The sequence below is a fragment of the Triticum dicoccoides genome, chromosome 5A (genome assembly GCF_002162155.2).
Source record: "Triticum dicoccoides isolate Atlit2015 ecotype Zavitan chromosome 5A, WEW_v2.0, whole genome shotgun sequence".
Classification (NCBI taxonomy): domain Eukaryota; kingdom Viridiplantae; phylum Streptophyta; class Magnoliopsida; order Poales; family Poaceae; genus Triticum; species Triticum dicoccoides.
Genome location: NC_041388.1, coordinates 310,016,999 through 310,043,110, shown reverse-complemented (window position 1 = coordinate 310,043,110; position 26,112 = coordinate 310,016,999). Strand labels below are relative to the sequence as shown.

At 45.6% G+C, this 26,112-nt stretch overlaps 1 protein-coding gene across 1 annotated transcript; it reads right to left on the bottom strand.

Moving 5' to 3' along the window:
- Positions 1-5,631: 5,631 nt before the first annotated feature.
- LOC119301166 lies at positions 5,632-8,976 on the bottom strand. The gene is made up of 2 exons (XM_037578074.1): positions 7,564-8,976; positions 5,632-5,934 (listed from the first exon to the last, which is right to left on the bottom strand). The coding sequence occupies exon 1, from the start codon at positions 8,832-8,834 to the stop codon at positions 7,581-7,583; it is 1,254 nt and encodes a 417-aa protein (XP_037433971.1). The 5' UTR covers positions 8,835-8,976; the 3' UTR covers positions 5,632-5,934; positions 7,564-7,580.
- Between the last annotated feature and the right edge of the window lie 17,136 nt (positions 8,977-26,112).

Sequence of the window (26,112 nt, the reverse complement as noted above, 5' to 3'; positions counted from 1 at the left end):
TCGGCGCTTAGATCGGAATCGACCGCGATCTGAATCGCTGCGTGTACGACTCCACCAACCGCGTTCTTGTAACGCTTCCGCTTAGCGATCTACAAGGGTATGTAGATGCTCTCCCCTTCCCCTCGTTTCTAGATTACTCCATAGATTGATCTTGGTGATGCGTAGAATTTTTTTGAATTTCTGCTACGATCCCCAACAGGCCGTAGGAATCAACCGGGGCTTCTTCCTTTGCATCCCGTCAGACAACTAGCCGACACCACTGAACCCAGGCGTCACGTTGAGGTCAATGACGGCCGCGACCGTGATGGCGGGGGTGGCCGGCGCGATCACGCTACCAACTAGAGACGTGGAGAACCAAGTCTGGCAATGTAGTAGCGGCGGATGAAACCTGCGCGTCTCTGCTACTTCTTGAGCTTGTGTTGATTTTTTTCCTTGAAGAGGAAAGGGTAATGCAGCAAAGTAGAGATAAGTATTTCCCTCAGTTAAGAACCAAGGTATCAATCCAGTAGGAGGCACAAGCAAGTCTCCAATATATGCACCTGCACAAACTAACAAACACTTGCACATGATGTGAAAAACGGGTTGTCAATCCCTTCACGGGCACGAACAAGAGTGAGATCTAATAGAGATAGGTATAAAAGATAAATAAAAGAGCAAACTAAAGTAAATCTGAATAAATTGCAGCAAGGTATTTTTGGGTTTTTTGGTTTATAGATCTAAAAATATATGATGGAAAATAGGCCCGGGGACCATAGGTTTCACTAGAGGCTTCTCTCTTGAAAGAAAAACATACAGTGGGTAAACAAATTACTGTCAAGCAATTGATCATGAATATAGGCATCACGTCCGTGTCAAGTAGACCGAAACGATTCTGCATCTACTACTATTACTCCACACATCGACCGCTATCCAGCATGCATCTAGAGTATTAAGCTCATAAGAAAGGAGTAATGCCTTAAGTAAGATAAACTCGAGCAATATGATGAAAACCCCATCTTTTTACCCTTGATGACAACAATACAATACGTTCCTCGCTACCCCTACTATGTCACTGGGTGAGGACACCGCAAGATTGAACCCAAAACTAAGCACCTCTCCCATTGCAAGAAAAATCAATCTAGTTGTCCAAACCAAACCGATAATTCGAAGAGAAATACAAAGATATTTAATTGTGCATAGAAGAGTTCAGAAAAGACTCAAATAATATTCATAGATAATCTGATCATAAATCCACAATTCATCGGATCTCGACGAACACACCGCAAAAGAATATTGCATCAGATAGAACTCCAAGAACATCGAGGAGAACATGGTATTGAAGATCATAGAGAGAGAAGAAGTCATCTAGCTACTAGCTATGGACCCTTAGGTCCATGGTAAACTACTCACGCTTCATCGGAAGGGCATCAAGGTTGATATAGATGCCCTCCGTGATTGAATCCCCCTTCGGCAGGGTGCCAAAAAATGCCCCGAGATGGGATCTCATGGGAACAGAGGCTTCTGGCAGCGAAAAAGTAATTTGGTGGATGCCTCTGATGATTTGGTAATATTTGGGAATTTATAGTGCAAGAATTAGGGTTAGGGGACCTCCGAGGGGCCCACAAGCCCTCAGTGCGCGCCCCCCTAGGGCGCGCCTAGCAGGCTTGTGGCCTCCTCGAGACTCCTCTGGCCCCCTCTACAAGTCCTCTAGATGTCTTCTGGTCCAAGAAAAATCATCGCATAAGTTTTATTCCGTTTGATACTCCTTTTCTGTAAAACTCAAAAACAAGAAAAAAATAGAAACTCACACTGGGCTCTAGGTTAATAGATTAGTCCCAATAATATTATAAAATAACATATTAATGCATATAAAACATCCAAAACAGATAATATAATAACATGGAACAATCAAAAATTATAGATACGTTGGAGACGGATCTGTCTCCGGTGTGACGGACGAACTCGGGGACTGGTACTATGGAGGGTGGACGACCGACGAGCCTATGCTAGCCACGGCCATGGCAGCGACCAAGAGAATGGCCCTTTGACATAGGCATAGGCATAGTGTCGGTCTTATAGGACTTTACTGTCATCAATATGTTATTTTTATTGAGTTACTCTTTTTTCAAACTTGTTTCTATTGGTTGTGCGCATGCTTACCTATGTAGAGGCCAGATGTCATTCCATATGAATGTGTCCATTTGATGCTACATTTTTAGTGGTGGTCCACCTCCTCCTTCTCAATAAAATGTCATTTTATTAGAAAAATGTGTTTTTGTTGAGAATTCAAATTGGAACGTGCTCATTTTTTCCCAATTATATTGAGAATGCACTTTAGTAGATGTACCACTTCATACAAACCGAGAAATGCGAGTATAATGAAAAGGAAACTAAATCTTATGGGCCCAGCCTCTCGGTCAGCCAGCATAGCAAGCGAAGTAACTAATGCAACTTATAAGACCCTTTCAGTGCTCCACGGTGTGTACATGTGCTAAGCATGCCATGTAAGCGAAAAAATAGCATGGCATAGCAATTAAGGAGGAGAGCACTTAGATGACCCCGGCAAGAAACAATGCCAAATGTGTAAACCTATGCAAAACACATAAATAAAGGAATCTCACAAATGCATGAAAAAAGTATATTAGCTAAATAATTAAATGAAGGAAGCTCAGCTAAACAAATTAAGCACCTAGGCATTGAGGACTTAAGTTGATAAACCCTTTGATCCGCTTATTAACTCACCTAAGCACTCATGCATTGAAAGAGGCTTAATGACCCAATATTAAAAAAACTTCTAATAATCAGCATTTTTTTGCCCACCGCCATTAGAGGATTGCATCTACTCCATCTCTTGGCTGGTTGTAGTGGGAGTAACTTAGCTAGTAACACAATACAAATCAAAATAAATTTGCTTACATTTTTTTTTGAAAAAAAATGAGTCTACAAACTAATAAATACAACCATCTATCACACTACCTCTATGTTACTCCCCGCTATGAAGATAATAAGAGAGAGTAGTGTCATATGCATGACACTAGTGTAAATTATGCCCCACTATGACTAGCTTTCCTGTTTATAGGGCTCAATAAAAAATCTCACCAACTAAGATAAATGATGAGTGGTGGAATAATTTTTGTAGTTTGCAAAAATACTCAATTAATGCACTCGTTTATCATAAAAATATATGGACCACGATAACTGCCACACGTGTGGGTGTTAAGGGGTCTGCCCACATGTTTTGTGTGATGTCTAACAGGACTAGCCCAAACGCCTACGTGTGGGCAAAACAACTAGCGCTCACACGCCTTTTTTCCTTGCGGTCCCTCTCACACGCCTACGTGCGGGCAAAATGCATAACGTCCACACAGCCTCTCTCATTCACCTACTTCACGGTCCCGCATGCCCCGCGTGATAGTCACCACGAGTCCCCGTAGTTGCCATGGTTCGGACCCTCTTCAATGTCCATTTAACTGCAGTTGCCATGTCGCTGAACTACAGTTGCCATGTCGGACAACTACAGTTGTCATGGTTGCTCAACTGTAGTTGCCATCTCAGGTCAAGTGCTAGATGCCATTTTGGACAACTGCAGATGTTGCCATGTATAGTCTGGTTTACTATAGTTGCCATGATTTGAAAACTTTAGAGGTTACCACCTACTAACACTAAGCAGTTGCCATGTATGGTCTGGTTTACTACAATTGGCATGATTTGAAAATCTTAAGAGTTGCCACCTACTAACACTAGGGAGTTTCCATGTAGCGCTACAAAGAGACATGGGAAAACAACATGTTCGGGTAAAAGAGAGAGTTGCCATCTGCTTACAAGCACACTAGGGCAGTTGCCGTTTACCCTGCAAAACACATGGCAACTAACATATTTGGGTAAAAAAAAAGAGTTGTCATCTGCTTACAAGCACACTAGGGCAGTTACCAAGTACATTGCAAAACGCATGGCAACTGTCAGCTTGGGTGTGGGAGAGGAGACGGACGTGTGGGAGAGATGGCAAATGCCCACACACTAGCCCTTGTACGTGAGTGAAAACTGGCGTGTGGGCGCCAATAAATGATGAGCTACAAAAGGATTCGTTTTTTTCGTGTCACAGCTGATTACTCCTTTTTTTCCTTTTTAAAGAGTGGCATTCTAACTGCTAAACGCCCACACACCGACCCCTTCGTATGGTGAAATGGACATGTGGACGACCGGGTGAATGCTCACACATCAGCCCCTTCGTATGGTGAAACGGACACGTGGGCGACCGGGTGAATGCCCACACATCAGCTCAGTCCTACATGACACCACAAATATGCCAAGATTCGTGCATCCATAAACGGACGCGAATCCATGCGTGCGGGTGAGATGTAAATGCCCACACATATGGGCGTTAATGTTTTTGAAATATATTTGACCCAAGACTTTTACATGCATTGGTGAGTTGTCTCCTTGTATGTTGCAATTTAATGCACCTTAAAATCTAAACATGTCATGATAAGTAATAATATTAAGATATAAAACAAAAAAATAAAAAAAATTGGTATAAACCCTGTAAACCGAAAAGGAAAAAGCGGTACAACGGCACGTCAAAAATTGTTTGCCGGGGTTAAAACACAGAGACCATCGGTTATTATGCGCGCTCTCTCTCTTTTACAGTGCCTTTTGTTTTGAGGCAAATCTCTTTCATAGTGCCTATCAAGCTTTTATGTTCCAGCCATGTCAAGTTATTTACTCTTGCTGCATGGGCCCGCTTTTGTAACGCCACAAGTAATCATCTAACTGGCTAAGGACAACAACGAGGGGTCAAAAATTCACTCTTTTGACATTTCCATCAAACTTTAGCACGATTTGATTCCGTGCTAAAGTTCGATCCAAAAATATTTTGAAAACAAGTCAAATCGTACTAAAGTTCGATCAAAGGGTCGAAACAGTGAACTTGGCCACCACGAGGGATCACTCACCGTGCTTCTGCGTCTTTGTCCAGTTCTGCAGCATGGGGACAAGAAACCCTTTGCTTTTTCCTCAGCTTTGGCTACGTAAATCAGACTTTCACCAAACTGGAAACTGCATTGCTGACCAACAACAGAAAGCGTCTCTAGTCTGACAATGTAAAGCAACGCTACGGGAGAGCTTCAACTGCTCTGTCCAGCACCATCCTTTATCTTCGGTCAGCCCACTGTCCAGCCCTACGGTATATAGACAACAGACCCTTGCTTTTTCTCAGCTTTTTTTTGGAGGGGCTTTTACTCAGCTTTGGCTTACATGGTACTCCCTTTGGTCCCACAAATGGCTTGCCCCAGCCTGGGAAACAAATCGAGTTCAGCTTTAACGTGGTCTGTTTCCCGACGTCAAAGTTGGCTCGCCGCAGGGTGGTCCGTTTCCAGTCCAGCGAGCATCTGTAGCTAGTACCTATATGCTTCGCGTACAAAGCATACTACCTACTGATCACTGATTAAACTTTTTTGTCCTCTGCTGAATGCTCAAAACTATGTATGCACAAGATAAGCTACACAAATTGGCTCAAGAGCAGTGCTGAAACTAAGCTAGAACGTCGGACTACCTAGATTCAAGACTTGGAACTGTCCCTACGGAGACGATTAAATCTGGTTGTGCGTCCACGATACACAACCATGCAGCTCAACAAGTCAGGAGAACAGAACGTTAAGAGCCAAAAGTGCGATAAATATTACTGGCATGCTTAGATAAAACAGTCTTGAGAATATCAGGTCCAAATGATGCTCAGATAACAGTCTTGAGAATATCAGGTCCAGATGATGCTTAGATAAAATACAAATATAGGAGCTGGCGACATTGCTTAGATAGTCTAATTAAACAAGGTAATGGGAGCTTCTTCCTCTTGCGTTGAGTGAAGGTGCAGATGGCATTAGTGAGCCCAGAAGTGATAGGATTCCAGCTGACTTGAAACGAAAACTGTGCTGATTCCGCATCTCAGAAGTCAGGAACCTGATTCACATAAATAGCAGATATAAGCCACAAATTTGCTGTGTATCAAACCATTAACACACCTACGAACGTATTCGAAGGCCATCAGACAAAAGCTAAACTGATATGATAAGCAAAAGGAAATTTAAGTTTATGTAGATGGCGTTACAAAAACTGAAACAGTTGAGAAATGCTGAGTATTATGAGAAGAGTGTTCTATCAATTGGGTTGTTGTTAAACTGAACAAACTACTATATACTAGTAGATTGCTATTCACAACATTAAGCCATGTCTATGTACAAGCAAACTGCGATTACAAACATTAAGCCCACGTACAAGTAAAGCAAAAGACTGCTGACAGCATTTAATGATTTCAAGCAATAAAATTTTCAAAATATAAGGTACTTCCACGGAAAAAATATATGTAGGTGCTAATGAGACGATGAACAACATTAAGGTTTCTTTGCTCTTCTAAGTGACCAAAGTTTAGTCATTCGATAAAAAAATGACCAACTTTAGGAAACCCACCGTTATTGTTATTTCCAGCTCTCCACTTTTTCAGTCAGAGTTCAGCTAATGGTTAGTGGCTGCCATCACTTGGCAGAACAAGTAGAAATGTTTATTTTATTTGTTCTAGTTGTTAAGGGCTGTAACAAATAGCAATATTTGATTCATTCAACAAATCAAAGTGCATGCATCACATATGTTTTACAAATTACATCTATCTTGCCCACAACTACTATGAGAAATTAAGAAATGCAAGCACAAGTACTGTTCAAAAATAGTTAACAATCACGTTGCAACCATAAAACATGCTGACTTGTACTTATAAATCCCACTCCCACATACTAATTCGCTATGTACGTTGCTGTGCTAGGGCCATTAATAAAGTACTGTATTTGTTAGTACAATATCCATAACACACAAGATCTATTCTTTTGGTACAAGGAAAACACAAATAAAAGGTCTGATTCCAAACAATCAACAAAGCATATAAAATTCATAAAAGTCCTATTATATAAACACATTTTACCTTCAATTCACTGAACAGTTAACCACCCCTCTTTTTTTAAAAAAAACACCCCTCTTTTCAAAATAATAAAGCAACCAGCCTGCATTTTGGAATTCTAGAGGTCGCCTATAAGCTAACATCTAACAATGACAAGCGGCCTGCCCCAGCCACTGCAATAAGTAACTAAAGGATTAAATATCGTAAAACTACCATAATTTGGGTTAGGGTTCCGAAAAACTACCAGTTTTTGAAAATTTCCTAAAACCTACCAAAAGATTAGTTTTTGATTTCAAACTCCATCGAATTGCGAAAGCTTTGGTATGCCAAATATGACAGACCAGGATAGCAATGAACATGTGTACAGTGTAGCTAGAGACTATGATCCATGCAAAGGAAGAAACTATACGCATGCATTAGACCTTCTACCAACGGCATATATCCAAAACTAGAGGAATCGAGAAAGAGATCGTGACTAGAAATTCTAAAACAGACATGTATTTGGGATGATTGCTTCACAATCGTTACCACCATCATATATCGAAACCTCAAGGCAGCCACATAGGAAATGAACTGAGGAATGAAGCTCATGATCAAGCAACATCGATGAGTGGCATCTTGAAGAGGGAAGGAGGTTTTACCAATCACCAGAAAGTCGTCAGTATTCTGGAGCGAGGAAGGCAGGCGGCCACGCGAGGAAGTAGGCAAAGATCGGGTGGCCGTACTCCTTGCCATGTTTGGTGTGCAGGGGCTCAATCTTGGCGGTGTCCAGATGTAAGGAGTAGCGCCCATATCCTATGGTTCTGATGAACACCTTCCCGGTACGCCCCGCGTCCATGTCGCTGGGCCAAACACTGAAGATCCTGTGGGCAAGGTCATTGGGCAGGCCTGGCACTGCGTCCCACACCACACGCATGTTGAGCATCTCCCTCTCCAGAAACCACCCATTGTCGCTCCCTCTGGCCTCCGCGCGGACCCAGAGCTGCAGCTGCCTCGAGCGACTCCCCACGGCCAGGAGGCAGAGCCGGCCGTCCTCCGGCGTCTCCCCGACGCGGTACGTGCAGAAATGGTCTGACAGTACGGCCGGCGCCAGCAGGTAGGACAAGTGCAGTGTCGCAGGGTCCAGCACGAGCATGCGGTAGGAGTTGCAGATGTGCCAGTAGATCTTCCCGGCGGCGTGCACGCAGCGCCCTTCGAACAACCAGGGGTCGAAATCGACCTCTAGCTCCATGGTCCGCGGGTGGGCGCGCCAGCTGCATCGGCCGTCGTCCACGGACGCGACCCAGACGCGCGGGTGCCCGCCGTCGATGGCGAAGCAGACGACCTCGAAGCAGAGCTTGCTCGGGTGCGCGCGGGAGAGCAGTGCGGAGCCGACGTAGTACCTGGAGCGGCGCCAGCGGTGGTCGTCGGGCACCGTGTCGCGCGGTGGCGGCGGGAGGAGCACGCGGCGGCGGGTGGCCGGGTCGATGACGAGGAAGCGCGGGATGGTCCCCTTGGGGAGTGACGCGAACGGCTCGAGAAGCAGGAGGCCTTGGTGGCAGTCGTGGAGCACGTAGCGGGAGGCCCCCGGAGCGAAGTCGAGGGAGAGGCTCGGGGAGGAGGCGTCCAAGGGAGCGAAGACGGCGGGGGTGTCGATCTCCTTGGATCGCGAGTGCAGGGGCGCTGGCAAACCGGTGGCGGTGGGGTGGAAGAAGTAGCCGAGAAGTGGGGCGGTGCAGGGGATGCAGCGTGCGGCGACGCGGCGCCAGCGGTGGCAGGCGAGGGCGGCACGGAGAAGGTCGGCGAGGGAGAGGCGACGGAGAATGTTGCGGAGGGTGTCCACGGTGAGGGCATCGACCGTCGTCACCGACTTCGCAGCCCCCGTCTGTGGCTCCTCCACCGGCGGTGGCGTAGGGAGAGATGGTCCGGCCATGGTTTGGCTTTGCAAGCAAGGAGCAGTAGCAGGGACGGAGGGAGGGAGGGAGGTGTTTTTCTGTACCGAGAAGAGTTCACCCAATGAGCGGTAGCAGGGACGTATAGTACGTTTGGGTCAGGCTCTGGGAAGGAAAAGCAGCCTGCAGTGGTCTTGTTGACCACACCACTCACCTTGGCTGAGCTCTTTTTGAAATATGAAATTTGAAATGACCTGCTTAATTGTTGTGATGCCGAATAAGAGCAACTTCAACGGGTCGACTCAAACGGACGGCGCATTTGTTCATTTTTTATCTATTTGGGTCGACCGCCCGCCCAACGTCCGCTCAGTTTTGCATTGGATCGGCAGTGCGCCCAACACGCCGACCCATTTCATGTCCGCACTCAATTTTAAAAAACGAACCGCGGCCATAGATCATGTCGGCACCATGCCAGCGCCGGCATACATTGTCGGCTTTAAAAAATATCACCGCAGTTCATGTTGGCGCACTCGTCAGCGATCGACACACATGCCAGCACACAAAAGGGGTGGGACTTGAGTTCGACCACGCCATCGCGGCCTCGCGGTTATGCCAGCACACAAGCCGGCATACAAAAAAGGAAGGCGCTCGCGGCCACGAGATCACTCGTCGGTGAACTTGAGCATGTCAGCATGCATCTTCGCGAACCACGGCCTCTTCCTTGACGACACGATGTTGAGATCCATCTTCATGAACTCCATCCCGGTCATCATGCTCGCGAGAGCCATTTCTTTCGCCTTGGTCTTGGCGTTGGCGGTCTCGATCTCTAGCATCTTGGCTTGCTTCTCTGCCTCCAGCTCGAGCATCTTGGCTTGCTTCTCCGTGTCCATCTCAAGCATCCTCCTTTGGATCTCCATGAAGGCGTTCATTTGCTCTTCCTTGAAACGCCGGTGCTCCTCCTCCCTTGAGTCCTTCTCGTTCATCATGCCCTCCACGCTTGTGATCAAGGCGTTGGATGTCGCATCCCGCTTGTCCTCCTTCTTGGAGTTGGTCTTCCCCCGCGGCCGTGCCGGCTCGCCCTCCCCAACCTCCTTCACGACTTGTTTCCCCCCACGCGACTTGAGGGTGGCATATTGCGCCTTGAACTTCTCCTCGTCCTTGATGACCCGGAAGCAATGGGAGATGTTGAAGGACTTGCCATTGTGTTGGATCTTGAATGCCTCCAAAGCTTGAAATCGGGAGCCGTGTATGCCTTCGTGCGCTTGCTCTTGCGCTTCAGCTTAGGACCGGCGGCTTGGTTGGCGAGCTCGTCCTCAAACAAAGTCTCCACTTTGATGTCGCACTCGTCCTCTTCCTCTTGCCCGTAGTCGTCCGGGAACTCTTGGTCGAGTGGGAAGCCGTCCAAGTCCATGCCGACCTGATCACGCATAAAGGTCGCCTGATTGGGATCAGAGCCAGCGGCAGGCGTGAACGCCCTGCGACCGTCCTGGCTTTGTGTCTCGTCGGAATAGTAGCCAGCGGCCGGCGCACCGCCCTCGAAGATGAGGTTCTGCATGTAGTCCTCGTCGATGGTGGACGACATTCCCTCGAACAGGTTGCGGGCGTTCGGGAGTGATACGTCTCCAACATATCTATAACTTTTTATTGTTCCTGAAAGTGCGTTATATCGACTAGAGGAGGGTGAATAGGCGATTTTTATGAAAGTCTTCAGAACATGGGAGTTTTGAAGACAAACGATAAAATTAAACCTATTACCATGCAGCGGAAGGTAGGCTACACTAGGCAAACCATAGTCAAGTATTCAATGAAGTGAAAGCACAAAGACTAATAGCAGCTAGGTAGTAAGGATCAGGTAGGAAAATATTGTGAAGCCAAACAGAACACGCAGTCACTCAGTGAAGACAAATGATAGAGCAAACATACAATGACTTCACAAGGAGTAACCGTAAGTAAAGTGAAGTGAAGATGAAACCAGTGACTCGTTGAAGACAATGATTTGTTGGACCAGTTCCAGTTGCTGTGACAACTGTACGTCTGGTTGGAGCGGCTAGGTATTTAAACCTTAGGACACACAGTCCCAGACACCCAGTCCTGAACACGCAGCTCAGGACACCCAGTCCTCACCGTATTCTCCTTGAGCTAAGGTCACATAGACCTCGCCCAATCACTCTGGTAAGTCTTCAAGGTAGACTCCCAAACCTTCACAAACTTCGTTCACCGGCAATCCACAATGTCTCTTGGATGCTCAGAACGCGACACCTAACCGGCTGGAGGATGCACAGTCCTCAAGTGTAATAAGTCTTCAGATCACACAGACAAGAAGACTTAAGTGATGCCCAATTCTCTCTGGCTCTGGTGGTTAGGGCTTTATCCTCGCAGGGAATTCTCTCTCAAAGGCTTCGAGGTGGGTTGCTCTCAAACGACAAAAGCCGTACTTTCAATCTGAGCAGCCAACCATTTATGGTTGTAGGGGGTGGGCTATTTATAGCCACTTGGCAACCCGACCTGATTTGTCTGAAATGACCCTGGGTCACTAAGGAACTGACACGTGTCCCAACGGTCAGATTTCAAACTCACACGGCAACTTTACTTGGGCTACAAGCAAAGCTGACTTGTCCGACTCTGGACAAGATTCGCTCTCATAGTCTTCACTCGAAGACATAGGTTTTTGGTTTAGGCATCACTTCAGTCATTCTGACTGGTTCTCTTGGACCCCACTTAACAGTACAGTGGTTCCTATGACTCAACACAAAAGAAAAAGAACTACGAAAGATCTAAGTCTTTGAGCTCCATAGGCTTCATATCGTGTCTTCTCTTGTCATAGTCTTCAATGTGAATATCTTCATATACCACCTTTGACTTCAATGTCTTCATACATTTTTAGGGGTCATCTCTGGTATAAAACCGAATCATGAGGGACTTCTACCTGTGTTATCCTGCAATTCTCACAAACACATTAGTCCCTCAACTAGGTTTGTCGTCAATACTCCAAAACCAACTAGGGGTGGCACTAGATGCACTTACAATCTCCCCCTTTTTGGTGATTGATGACAAACTAGTTGAAGTTTTCAACGGGGAATATAATCTGTGAAACTGTAAAGGATAAGGAATTGTCTTCATAAGTTGCAAGGGCTCCCCCTGAAGATGTGCATATAAGTTAATTTGCTTTTGGAATGCAAATGCACATGGCAGGTGGTACTTGTAGAGATCCACTTCAACTTATGATGACAATCCACTATGCATGTGAAAGAATATGAAGATAATGCCATGCATAATGGAAAATGGACGTCTGTAGAATGAGCTAAGTGCGGAATTTATCGTCGCACATGCGGAATTTATCTTCGCAAAATAAGGTGGCAAATAAGTAGCAGACGACCATCTAGTTTAAGTGTTACAACTCATAAGAACCAAATGTAGCAAAAATGAGAGTTGTAAGCACGAAGCAAAATATAAAGCACCCGCCCATATGAACCCGCTTGAAGACTATCAATCTCATATGCTTCTAGCAGCACGGCCCTTCGAGGAGGTGTGGAGTCAAACTTGAATCTCTCAGTGAAGCCATCCTCTTGAAGATCAGCTTCAAAAAGCATCATCGTTAGCCCTTTCCATGTGCGGCGACAGGTTTCATGGGCAACGAACGCATTCTTGGTGGCAAGATTTCGAGTGCGATTAACATCCACCAAGAGGCTTTTCATCTGACGCTTCAGTCAGTCATGATGCCTATCTTGTTTCTGATGTAGAGGCACAAGAAGCTCTCGGTCGTTGAGAACACGAGTGCGCTTCTTGGGTCTTGGAGCAGTGGCACTGTCAGTGGCTTCAGTTGAAGCAGGGTGTGGTGCATGTGTAGTGCCAGCCAAAGGATACACCCGAGAAACTGCTTCAACGCCTTCAACGTTTCGTGTAAAACTCTGATGTTCTGCATTCTGAAGACTTAGAGGTTGCTTGGCAGGCTCAGAATATATGGCTTCGGTAGACATGTCCACGTCAGGCAAGAAGATCCGATGGTTGCGGGCTGAGGGCTGATAAGAGATGGCGGAGTGTAGCTTGATCAGCCGCATGACCCAAGGGGCGTAGAACTTCAAACCAAACAGATCAATGCCTGATGCAGCAAGTTGGCGTATGAAGAAGTCCTGTGCATTGAAGCATTTTCCATGAAGTATATAGAAGACCAAAGTCTTCATTGCACCCTGAAACTTGGCCTTTGGAGAGTGCCCTTTGATAGGCCAGAGAGTTCGCCTGATGATGTGATAGATGGTCCTGGGCAGGTACTCAAGGTCTTCAACGAAGAACTCTGTGGGATAAGCAGCATCTTGGGGCAATGGCTTCATCATGCTGAGCATTTGACTCATATCAGGTTCTGGCCGCTGAAAGATGCTATCAATAGCTTCAACATGCAGCTGACAGCCTTGCTCGAAGAGATCGCCAGGAGTGGGCAAGCCAGTGAGCTCAATGATGTCAAATGCATTGGCTTCATGATGAACGTTGCCAGTCATCCACTCCAGGACCCAAGTCTTCGGATCTCTGCTATACCCTTTGATGTGAAGTGTGGCATAGAATTGTAGTAGCAGCTCTTTATTCCAATGCTCTTCATCAGTAACAAACTTCAGCAAACCCACTTGCTTGAAGCAATCCAACGCTTCTTCTAGACAGGGCAGACCAGCTATAGCTTCAACATCAAGGCGCTTGTGTGGGAAGATGCGACCTTGGTTGTAAAGTATGCAAGAGTAATAGCTTCGCTGAGGATAGCTCCAGAACCAATCAGATGATATCCTTCCCTTGAGTAGGGGTTCCTGGAGCTATTGAATAACGTGTTGTCTGCCCTGAAGCCATTGATGTTGAAGGAGCCAGGTGCTGATGCAGGACCTGGAAACCTTGGCAGTCTTGGGATTGGCTTCTGGACCTGAGGCATTTGCTCAACATGATAGTTGAATTGGGGACCGGCAGCAGACTCAGGAATAGAAGTGGCGGGATCAGTGGCTTCGCTGTCTTCTGAAGCTTTTGCTGGGGAGGGCTCCACATTAGCTTCATTGTTGGTTGTGGCAGCCTCAAGATTTTCATCCTCCACTTGACTAGCTGGAGGGTCGGTCACAGGCACGTTCTCCTGGAGAACTGCTTCTTGGTGGAGCAGGGGAGTGGGATCTTGTGGTACTTCTTCTTCTGCGGCTGATGCAGCCGGAATGTCTTCAGCATAGACTTGAGGCCTTGGACCTTTGCGAAGCCTGCGGAACGCAGACGACGCCTGTGGAGTTGGAGTGGGCTGGGCCTCATAGTCTTCTTCCTCTTGTGGGCGATCCACCCATGAAGCATCTTGTGCAATTGGCGTCAGTGGACGACCAATGCTGATGAGTTTGCTGTTTTCTAACTGAGGAAGGACTGCATCATCTTCTACATTGTCATGATGACCAATGTCTTCAGCAGCGATGGGATCAGCTGCTAGAATGTCTTCAGCTTCAGGAGCCTCTGTGGAAGCAGGCTCATGAACCGTCAGTTGACGTTCTGCGTCAGGATGAACCATAGAAATGGGTTCAATTATCAAGGGCTCTGTGGGAGCAGCCCGAGCTTTCTTGGTCTTTCTCCTTTTCTTGGTGGGGGCAGTAAGAGAGGCTTCAGAGTGTTTCGTCTTCCTGGCTTCAGCCTCAGCAGTTCTTGTCTTCTTGAGTTCTGAAGCTGTTGACCGGCTCTTTGGCTTCGAGCCAGTCATTCTTGTTGGGAAGACAATCGGAACTGCTTCTTGCCTTGGTGCATCAGATTCAGCCATAGCAGGCTTCTTCTTCTTCTTTGCAGCCATCCTCGGGTCGATGCCAGGACGCCCAAGTGCTTTATGTTTCTCAGCCTCATTATAGGCTTGCACACATCTGTCAGCCAGAGTCTTCATGCGCTCACACGAACCCTGAGCTTCTGCACGCTTCTTCACAAAGGTTTCCTTGAGCTCGTGCATCATTGTCTTGAAGTTCTTCACTTCTTGCACTCTGAGCTTGGCCATATGCTTCTTGAACTGAGCCTTTTCATAGTCAATCTTCTGCTTCAGTTCAACAATGCGCTGGGCAATAGCAAGTTCTGAAGCAATGGCGCCTTGGAAGGCGACACTGAGGCCAATAGGTAGCTGCAGATCTTCAAAGCTGATGTTTGGCGTGTCAAACCACTCGTCAATGAAGTTGTGGATGATGGTGACATCAAAGAGAGGCAGATCATTGAAGATTTCTTCTTCTTCTTTGCTCTTGATGAGTTGCTCAAGAGCGTCATCTGCAAGATCTTCATCACTTGACAGATCAATGTTGTCATTGCGCAGGATGGCAGCAGCTGTTAGCTCTTTGCCAGTGTGAGACAGAGGCATCTTGGCCTTCTGGGGCTTGGAGACGCGTGATAAATCTTCAGACTGCACACTGTCTTTAGGAGGTGCAGTTGCCAATGGCTTCGCCCTTGAGATTTTTGGTGAAGGGGCTGGCTTTGAAGCTTTTGGCTTCTTCAATTGCTTTGGCTTCGGCACTGCAGGCGCGTCATCAGACTCAGTGTCAGCCGCAGGCTCATTAACTGCAGTCCCTTGAACCAAGATGTAGGTGATGAGGCCTTCAAGGTTGGCGAAAGGACCGATGACATTGGGTTCTGCATGTCGTGTGCCATCTGCCCTTGGAGATGAGGGGCCAGGGTTGAAGTCTAACCCAAAAGTCTTCTTGTTCTGCTTCGCAGAGTTTTGAGAAAACTGGAAGTTGCGCTTGAACAGATTGTCGTCACGACACCATAGTAGTGACGACGAGTGTGCATCAGCAGGCTGTGGTCCACGGACCATGCATGGATAGAAGCCTTGAGCAATGGCTTCATCTCTGGACCTGGGTAGAAGATTCTTGAACAGGATGTCTCCCCACGGTCTCTTGATGGCGTTTTTCTCAGCATACTCCTGGGTCACAAATCTGTATTTGAACCATTGTTCTGCCCAAAATCTTCGAATCCATTGGATTCGGGTCTTGCGCTGACTGTAATCCTCTTCAGGATCTGTCTTGTACATTTCTGAGAGTTCATCTGGCAGATCTCTGGAGGTATCACCACGACGCTTTCTGCCAACCTTCCTTGCTGCCTTTTCTGAAACCATAAACTTTAACTTGAAAGGCTTCGAGACGTTCAAAGGCTTCAAAGGTTTTCGTTTGCTGGACCAACAGGAACTGGCTTCGGGAGAATTTATGTGATGCTGTAAGAATTTTGCAAATGAATGCAGACTATGAGAACCAAAGGATTCTCCCACGGACATGTACCTGTGACAGCATTAAGGTGCGAGGGAAGGGGAAGAGGTCATATGCATTCTCAGAAGATTTTTGAAGATAAATCAGTTTAGAAGACATTGACCTCATCGTGCGAAGACATTCACTCATAGATAAGAAGTTGGTTCCAGATTTGTACGAATCCATAGATCAGTACAAGTAAGGAATCTAACTACTTTGTGAAGCACAAGTGAATATACTAGGCATGTTATGAGATGCAGTATGAGAGAGATCTAGCTTGTGTGAACAGAAGCTGCTTGTGGTATAAAGTGACAGATCAATAGGATCAACGGTGCTGTAAAAAGGGAGTTTTATTTACCACACTGAGAACTGCTAGATGGAGTGGGAGATGAGGCCGAGCAGTTCACTCTTTCGTGCCCTAACTTGGCGACGGAGGACACCTACGGCGAGGGCGGAGAGGACGATGTCCGCGGTCGGCGTGAAGACGGCGTCGGAGAGGTTGCGGCAGCGAAGCGCTTCGTCACCGGCGTCGTCGTGAGCTAGGGGTGGCGCTAGGGTTCGTGCGAGGGTGGAAGAAGAGATAATGACCGCTGTGAGTGTGTATTTATAGGCACAGGGGCGGCATTGTGCTATTACACAGGTGCCCCTGGCGATTCGCATCTGAGGAACACGTGGCCAGTATGCGGAATTTTGGGGTTTGTTCCACGTCCCATGCACGCCTGGATTGTCGGGTGGTCGTTCCTACTTCTCTGGATTTCATGTGGAGGAATGAGCATTGAACATGGACTTAATGGTTGTCTCTGTATCTTCTGCTGACAAGGACGCAGAGAAGACATTCGACAGTTTCAATAGAATGCATATGACTTGGAGAGATAGAGTTTGAGATAGAAAGCATAGAGAAGTTGGGGTCCGATCACATTCACTTAGTTCAAAAGATGCAACACGAAGACATAGCTATAAGTGAATGTTGTAGAGGACAGAACACTAGCATATATATATATATATATATATATATATATATATATATATATATATATATATATATATATATATATATATATATATATATATATATATATATATATAATCAACATAGTGAAGATAATCATGAAAATGTGTTGAGTTCGAAGCCAAACCAAATGTGAAGACATTGCAAGGTAATGCCATGAGTGAAACACTTCAAAATAGAACGTTTAGTGGTGGCATTACCCACCGTATAGGAAGTATTAGACCCAGACATGGCGCACAATTATCGTGGCGCTCCGAAGTCAAATTCCACATTAATGTATTCACACTTAGAATGTATGTCTTCATTGATTGAAGATATACTTCACTTCGTGTGTTGCACATCTAAGTCATCAATATGCATATGGGTTAGGATGTGTGCCTCATCACAGGACATTTGAGGATTCCAGGATATTTAGCTCACACCGTAACTTGCAAAACCTCTTCTCATCCAAGGGCTTGGTGAAGATATCTGCCAATTGCTCTTCAGTGTTGACGTGTATGATATCAATGTCTTCCTTCACAACATGATCTCTGAGAAAGTGATGACGAATTTCAATGTGCTTTGTCTTCGAGTGCTGAACTGGGTTGTTGGCAATCTTGATGGCGCTTTCGTTGTCGCAGTAAAGTGGCACTTGCTTCAGATGAATGCCATAGTCCTTGAGTGTTTGCTTCATCCACAGAAGCTGAGCGCAGCAAGATCCAGCAGCAATGTATTCAGATTCAGCAGTGGAGAGAGATACACAGTTCTGCTTCTTTGAAGACCAACAAACAAGTGATCGTCCCAGAAAGTGACATGTGCCTGATGTAGACTTGCGATCAAATTTGTCACCAGCATAATCAGCATCCGAGAATCCAACCAGATCAAACTCTGAGCCCTTTGGATACCATAATCCTAGAGTTGGGGTGTGAGCCAAATATCGAAGAATTCACTTCACAGCTAAGTGATGCGACTCCTTTGGTGCCGCTTGAAATCGAGCACACATGCAAACACTAAGCATAATATCTGGCCTAGATGCACATAGATAAAGTAAAGAACCAATCATGGAGCGGTATACCTTTTGATCGAACTCTTTACCATTGTCGTCAGGACCCAGATGATGTTTGGCTGGCATTGGTGTTGTGAAGCCTTTGCAGTCTTGCATACGGAACTTCTTCAGGCAATCTTTGAGATACTTCTCTTGAGATATGAAGATGCCATTGCGTTGTTGTCGTATTTGAAGACCAAGGAAGAACTTTAGCTCCCCCATCATGGACATCTGATATTGCTCTTGCATCATATATCCAAACTCTTCACTTTACTTCTGATTGGTGCAGCCGAAGATAATGTCATCCACATATATTTGGCACACAAACAGTTCACCATCATATGTCTTCGTGAAAAGAGTGGGATCTAGGGAACCAGGTATGAAGCCTTTGCTCTTCAGGAAGTATTTGAGTGTGTCATACCAGGCCCTAGGGGCTTGTTTGAGGCCATACAGTGCCTTGTTGAGCTTGTATACCATGTCAGGATGTTTTGGATTTTCAAAGCCAGGCGGTTGTGCAACATACACTTCTTCTTCAATCTTGCCATTGAGAAAGGCACTCTTCACATCCATTTGATATAGAAGTATGTTATGATGATTTGCATAGGCCAGCAGTATGCGTATGGCTTCAAGTCTAGCCACAGGAGCAAATGTTTCATCGAAGTCAATGCCTTCCACTTGAGTGTATCCTTGAGCAACGAGACGAGCTTTGTTTCTGACAACTTGACCATGCTCATCTTGCTTGTTGCGGTATATCCATTTGGTGCCTATTATATTGTGATTCCGTGGATCAGGACGCTTAACCAGTTCCCATACATTATTCAGCTCAAACTATTGAAGCTCTTCTTGCATAGCTTGAATCCATTTAGGTTCCATGAAGGCATCTTCAATTTTTTTGGGTTCTGATATTGAGACGAATGCGAAGTGCCCACAGAAATTTGCTAGCTGAGTTGCCCTTGAACGAGTGAGTGGACCAGGTGCATTGATGCTATCAATTATTCTTTCAATTTGCACTTCATTGGCAACGCGAGGATGTACAGGGCGAAGACTTTGCTCTTGCTGTTCATTGTCGTTGTTGGAAGTAAGGTCTTCAGGCTGAGCATTGTCTTCATGTTGATCAGGTGCTGAAATGATAAGTTCTTCTTCAGGATGAGCTTCAGAAGGTGTAATTTCTCCAGTTCCCATTAGCTTGATTGATTCACTGGATGGAACTTCATCTAGCACACTTGGCAGATGCTCTCTTTGTGAACCGTTGGTCTCATCAAACCGCACATCCATTGTTTCAACTACTTTGTAATGAAAGAGATCGAAGACTCTGTAGGAGTGCGAATCCTTTCTATATCCAAGCATAAAACCCTCATGTGCTTTTGGTGCAAATTTTGAGGTGTGATGTGGGTCCTTGATCCAGCACCTTGCGCCAAATACTCTGAAGTAACTGACATTTGGCTTCTTGCCAGTAAGGAGCTCATAAGATGTCTTGTTCAGTAGCTTGTGAAGATAAACACGATTGATTGCATAGCATGCGGTATCAATGGCTTCGGGCGAGAATTTTCTTGGGGTTTTGTATTCATCTAGCATCGTTCTGGCCATCTCAATTAGTGTTCTGTTCTTGCGTTCGACAACGCCATTCTGCTGTGGCGTGTACGGGCCTGGGAATTCATGTGTGATGCCCAAGGTATCAAGATATGTATCAAGGCCAGTGTTCTTGAATGCAGTGCCATTGTCACTTCTAATGTGTTTTATCTTGGTGCCAAAATTGTTTATAGCTCGATTGGCGAAGCGTCTGAAGACATCCTGCACTTCAGTCTTGTAAAGGATTATGTGCACCCAAGTATATCTAGTATAATCATCAACAATAACGAAGCCATAGGGGCAAGCAGTAGTAGTTAGAGTTGAGTAATGAGTGGGACCGAAAAGATCCATGTGAAGCAGTTCGAAGGGTTGAGTAGTAGTCATGATTGTCTTCGAGGGATGTTTGGCCCTCGTCATCTTCCCTGCTTCACAGGCACCGCATAAGTGGTCTTTCTTTAACTTTACGCCCTCAATGCCTATGACATGCTTCTTCTTCGCAAGGGTGTGGAGGTTCCTCATGCCAGCATGTCCAAGCCTCCGATGCCAGAGCCAGCATTCTGAAGCCTTTGCTAGAAGACATACTGCAAGTTGTGGCCCTGCTGAGAAATCTACCACGTACAAATCATCTTTTCGATACCCTTCAAACACTAGAGACTTGTCAGATTCCATTAGTACAAGGCAACGATATTTTCCAAACATTACGATCATGTTCAAATCGCAAAGCATTGAGACAGACATTAAGTTGAAGCCAAGGGATTCAACAAGCATGACTTTATCCATGTGTTGATCCCTTGAGATTGCAACTCTACCTAGACCCAATACCTTACTTTTACCAGTGTCAGCAAATGTGATGTGGCTCTTGTCGGATGGACGTAAGGTTGAGTCCATAAGAAGACTTCTTTTGCCAGTCATGTGATTTGTACACCCACTGTCAATAATCCATTCTGAAGACGATGGTGTCGTACCCTACAGTGCAGTTAGGGGGATAGGCTTCACCAAGAGCATTATGAAGCAAAAACATTTGACGAACCAGTGGGTTATGAAAGCTTAGATCCAGGTTAGGACTAATAGGGAGAGTAGCAAGCGATTCAAGTACGAAGTACATAGTAAGACCATTTGGGCATTTGATCTTGCGCCCTACAAGATGTTTAAGGTCCCCAACAATAGCGTCAGACAATTTTGGTTTTCTGCTGGAGACCTTTCCCTGCAAAAGAGAGTTAAGCCTTCTTAACCACCCACATCTTCAAGGGTGGCTTAGAAGCAATAAGTCTAAGTGCAGCATCTGAGAATTTTGGCTTTGAAGCCTTAGCAAATAGTCTTGCAGGCCGACAATAGTACTCATAAGAATAAGCTGAATAGTTCTTGGTCTTATGAACATGGCGGTTTGATGAACCGCTCTCATATTCATATGCCTGGGTATGATTTTCCTGCAAAACATTTGCGTTAGTGCGACTCAGGTGAGTCCTCTGTCTGTATGAAGCCTTTGGTCCGTATGAAGCCTTTGGTCTGAGGTTTGTCTTCTTCACGTGAGGTGTCATGATGACATTCACAGGAAGACTCTCCAGACACCTTTTCGGAACCCAGATCTTCTTCATAGGCGGTCCATTCCTGCAGTTAGTACCAATGTACCTGGCAAACACTTCACCATTCTGATTCTTAAATAGTATATAGTTTGCATCAAAGGATTCATCAATGATAATGGGGTTAGCACAAGTGAAGCCAGATAGATTGGATGAATCTGCTGAAGGTTCCTTTGCAGCAACCCACATGGTTTTGGGGTACTACTCAGGTTTCCAGTAAGAGCCATCTGCATTCATTTTCCTTACGAACCCTACACCCTCTTTCCTAGGGTTTCGGTTCAGAATCTGCTTTTTCAGGACATCACATAGCGTCTGATGCCCTTTAAGACTTTTGTACATTCCTGTTTCAAGCAATGTCTTCAACCTAGCATTCTCATCAGCAACAGCGGTGGTATCCTCAGCTGAGGGGTTAGTTATCGCATCAACAGTTGAAGATATTGCAACAGCAGTAGCAGTAGAACATTCAGCAACAGAAGTAGCATTATCACGCTCAATGCATTTAAGACATGGTGGTTCAAATCCTTCCTGAGCGGGACTGGTCTGTTTGGCGCGAAGTGACTCGTTTTCCGTTTGAAGATCTTCATGAACCGCTCTTAATTTCTCAAGATCTTGCTTCCTTTGAAGATAATCATAGGAAAGCTTTTCATGAGTTGTTGAGAGAGTTTCATGACGACTTTCAAGTTCCTGATACTTAACGTGAAGATTTTTTATGTCTTCAATTAAGGATTCAGATCGAGTCATTTCAGCACCTAACAGATCATCGCTTCTGTCTAACAGTTTTTGAATATGTTCCTTAGCTTTCTATTGTTCAGTTGCAATTTTAGCAAGTGTTTTGTAGCTAGGTTTTGAACCACAATCAGAGTCATCGTCACTAGATGTTTGATAGTGAGTAGTGCGTGTGTTTACCTTGGCACCGCGTGCCATGAAGCAGTAGGTAGAAGCGGAGTAGTCCTTATCATTTGCATCGGTGTCGGTGATGAAGTCATTGTCTTCAGTGTTGAAGATGGACTTGGCAACGTATGTTGTAGCCAGACTTGCGACGCCTAAGTCGGATTCCTCCTCAGACTCCACCTCCGCCTCCTCAGAAGCAGACTCCTCCTGTGAATCCATTTTCTTGCCAACAAACGCACGTGCCTTGCCAGATGAGCTCTTCTTGTGTGATGAAGACTTTGAGGAAGATTTGGAAGAAGACTTTGAGTATTTCTTTTGCTTCTTCTTGTCGTCAGAGTCATATTCCTTGCTCTTCTTCTTCTTTTTGTTCTCATTGTCCCACTGTGGACACTCAGAGATGAAGTGGCCAAGTTTCTTGCACTTGTGACATGTTTTCTTCTTGTAGTCATGAGCAGGAGCTTCATCATTCCTTGAACTTGATCGGGAAGACTTTCTGAAGCCTTTCTTCTTGGTGAATTTTCGGAACTTCTTGACAAGCATAGCAAGGTCCCTTCCAATGCCTTTAGGGTCATCAGAACTGCTGTCAGATTCTTCTTCAGATGAGGAGACAGCTTTTGCCTTCAAGGCACGAGTTCGCCCATACTTTGGACCGTAGATCTCTCTTTTCTCCGAAAGCTGAAACTCATGTGTGTTGAGCCTCTCAAGTATGTCAGACGGATCGAGTGTCTTGAAATCAGGACATTCTTGAATCATCAGGGCCAGGATGTCAAACGAACTATCAAGAGATCTCAGCAGCGTCTTGACGACTTCGTGTTTGGTAATCTCAGTGGCGCCGAGGGCTTGAAGCTCATTTGTGATGTCAGTGAGTCGGTCAAATGTGTGTTGGACATTCTCATTGTCATTTCGCTTGAAGCGGTTGAAGAGGTTGCGAAGGACACTGATTCTCTGATCTCTCTGGGTTGAGATGCCTTCATTGACCTTGGAGAGCCAGTCCCAGACTAGCTTGGATGTCTTCAAAGCACTCACACGGCCATACTATCCTTTGGTCAGATGACCACAGATGATATTCTTGGCAGTAGAGTCCAGTTGAACGAATTTCTTGACATCAGCAGCAGTGACACCTTCTCCAGCCTTGGGAACGCCATTCTCGACGACATACCATAGGTCGACGTCAATGGCTTCAAGATGCATGCGCATCTTATTCTTCCAGTAGGGATATTCAGTTCCATCGAAGACGGGGCACGCAGCGGAGACTTTAATTATCCCTGCAGTCGACATAGCTAAAACTCCAGGTGGTTAAACCGAATCACACAGAACAAGGGAGCACCTTGCTCTGATACCAATTGAAAGTACGTTATATCGACTAGAGGGGGGTGAATAGGCGATTTTTATGAAAATCTTTAGAACATGGGAGTTTTGAAGACAAACGATAAAATTAAACCTATTACCATGCAGCGGAAGGTAGGCTACACTAGGCAAACCATAGTCAAGTATTCAATGAAGTGACAGCACAAAGACTAATAGCAGCTAGGTAGTAAGGATCAGGTAGGAAGATATTGTGAAGCCAAACAGAACACGCAGTCACTCAGTGAAGACAAATGATAGAGCAAACATACAATGAGTTCACAAGGAGTAACCATAAGTAAAGTGAAGTGAAGATGAAACCAGTGACTCGTTGAAGACAATGATTTGTTGGACCAGTTCCAGTTGCTGTGACAACTGTACGTCTGGTTGGAGCGGCTAGGTATTTAAACCTTAGGACACACAGTCCCGGACACCCAGTCCTGAACACGCAGCTCAGGACACCCAGTCCTCACCATATTCTCCTTGAGCTAAGGTCACATAGACCTTGCCCAATCACTCTGGTAAGTCTTCAAGGTAGACTCCCAAACCTTCACAGACTTCGTTCACCGGCAATCCACAATGTCTCTTGGATGCTCAGAACGCGACGCCTAACCGGCTGGAGGATGCACAGTCCTCAAGTGTAATAAGTCTTCAGATCACACAGACAAGAAGACTTAAGTGATGCCCAATTCTCTGTGGCTCTAGTGGTTAGGGCTTTATCCTCGCGAGGAATTCTCTCTCAAAGGCTTCGAGGTGGCTTGCTCTCAAACGACAAAAGCCGTACTTTCAATCTGAGCAGCCAACCATTTATGGTTGTAGGCGGTGGGCTATTTATAGCCACTTGGCAACCCAACCTGATTTGTCCGAAATGACCCTGGGTCACTAAGGAACTGACACGTGTCCCAACGGTCAGATTTCAAACTCACACGGCAACTTTACTTGGGCTACAAGCAAAGCTGACTTGTCCGACTCTGGACAAGATTCGCTCTCATAGTCTTCACTCGAAGACATAGGTTTTTGGTTTAGGCATCACTTCAGTCATTCTGACTGGTTCTCTTGGACCCCACTTAACAGTACGGTGGTTCCTATGACTCAACACAAAAGAAAAAGAACTACGAAAGATCTAAGTCTTCGAGCTCCATAGGCTTCATACCGTGTCTTCTCTTGTCATAGTATTCAATGTGAATATCTTCATATACCACCTTTGACTTCAATGTCTTCATACATTTTTAGGGGTCATCTCTGGTAGTAAAACCGAATCATGAGGGACTTCTACCTGTGTTATCCTGCAATTCTCACAAACACATTAGTCCCTCAACTAGGTTTGTCGTCAATACTCCAAAACCAACTAGGGGTGGCACTAGATGCACTTACAATCTCCCCCTTTTTGGTGATTGATGACAAACTAGTTGAAGTTTTCAACGGGGAATATAATCTGTGAAACTGTAAAGGATAAGGAATTGTCTTCATAAGTTGCAAGGGCTCCCCCTAAAGATGTGCATATAAGTTAATTTGCTTTTGGAATGCAAATGCACATGGCAGGTGGTACTTGTGGAGATCCACTTCAACTTATGATGACAATCCACTATGCATGTGAAAGTATATGAAGATAATGCCATGCATAATGGAAAATGGACGTCTGCAGAATGAGCTAAGTGCGGAATTTATCATCGCACATGCGGAATTTATCTTCGCAAAATAAGGTGGCAAATAAGTAGCAGACGACCATCTAGTTTAAGTGTTACAACTCATAAGAACCAAATGTAGCAAAAATGAGAGTTGTAAGCACGAAGCAAAATATAAAGCACCCGCCCATATGAACCCGCTTGAAGACTATCAATCTCATATGCTTCTCCCCCTTTTGTCAGTAATGACCAAAAAGGTTTGAAGACATAGAGCCTCTACTCGTTCCCATGAGGAGTAGGTGAAGTAGCAGGATTGTTGGTGTTGTTTGGCGGTGCAGAAGAGCTTGGAGGTGCTGAAGGATATGGCGGTGAAGTAGCATCGTCTTCTTCCTCAATAATTTTGGCAGTGACTGTGGCAGCAGAGGAAGAGAACTCAAAGTATTCAAGGGATGGAGTTCCTAGCAGCACAGCCCTTCGAGGAGGTGTGGAGTCAAACTTGAATCTCTCAGTGAAGCCATCCTCTTGAAGATCAGCTTCAGAAAGCATCATCATTAACCCTTTCCATGTGCGGCGACAGGTTTCATGGGCAACGAACGCATTCTTGGTGGCAAGATTTCGAGTGCGATTAACATCCACCAAGAGGCTTTTCATCTGACGCTTCAGCCAGTCATGATGCCTATCTTGTTTCTGATGTAGAGCCACAAGAAGCTCTCGGTCGTTGAGAACACGAGTGCACTTCTTGGGTCTTGGAGCAGTGGCACTGTCAGTGGCTTCAGTTGAAGCAGGGTGTGGTGCATGTGTAGTGCCAGCCAAAGGATACACCCGAGAAACTGCTTCAACGCCTTCAACGTTTTGTGTAAAACTCTGATGTTCTGCATTCTGAAGACTTAGAGGTTGCTTGGCAGGCTCAGAATATATGGCTTCAGTAGACATGTCCACGTCAGGCAAGAAGATCCGATGGTTGCCGGCTGAGGGCTGATAAGAGATGGCGGAGTGTAGCTTGATCAGCCACATGACCCAAGGGGCGTAGAACTTCAAACCAAACAGATCAATGCCTGATGCA

Bases quoted from the DNA above. Each gene is read 5' to 3' on its own strand.
- LOC119301166 (XM_037578074.1), bottom strand. From the start codon at position 8,834: ATGGCCGGACCATCTCTCCCTACGCCACCGCCGGTGGAGGAGCCACAG.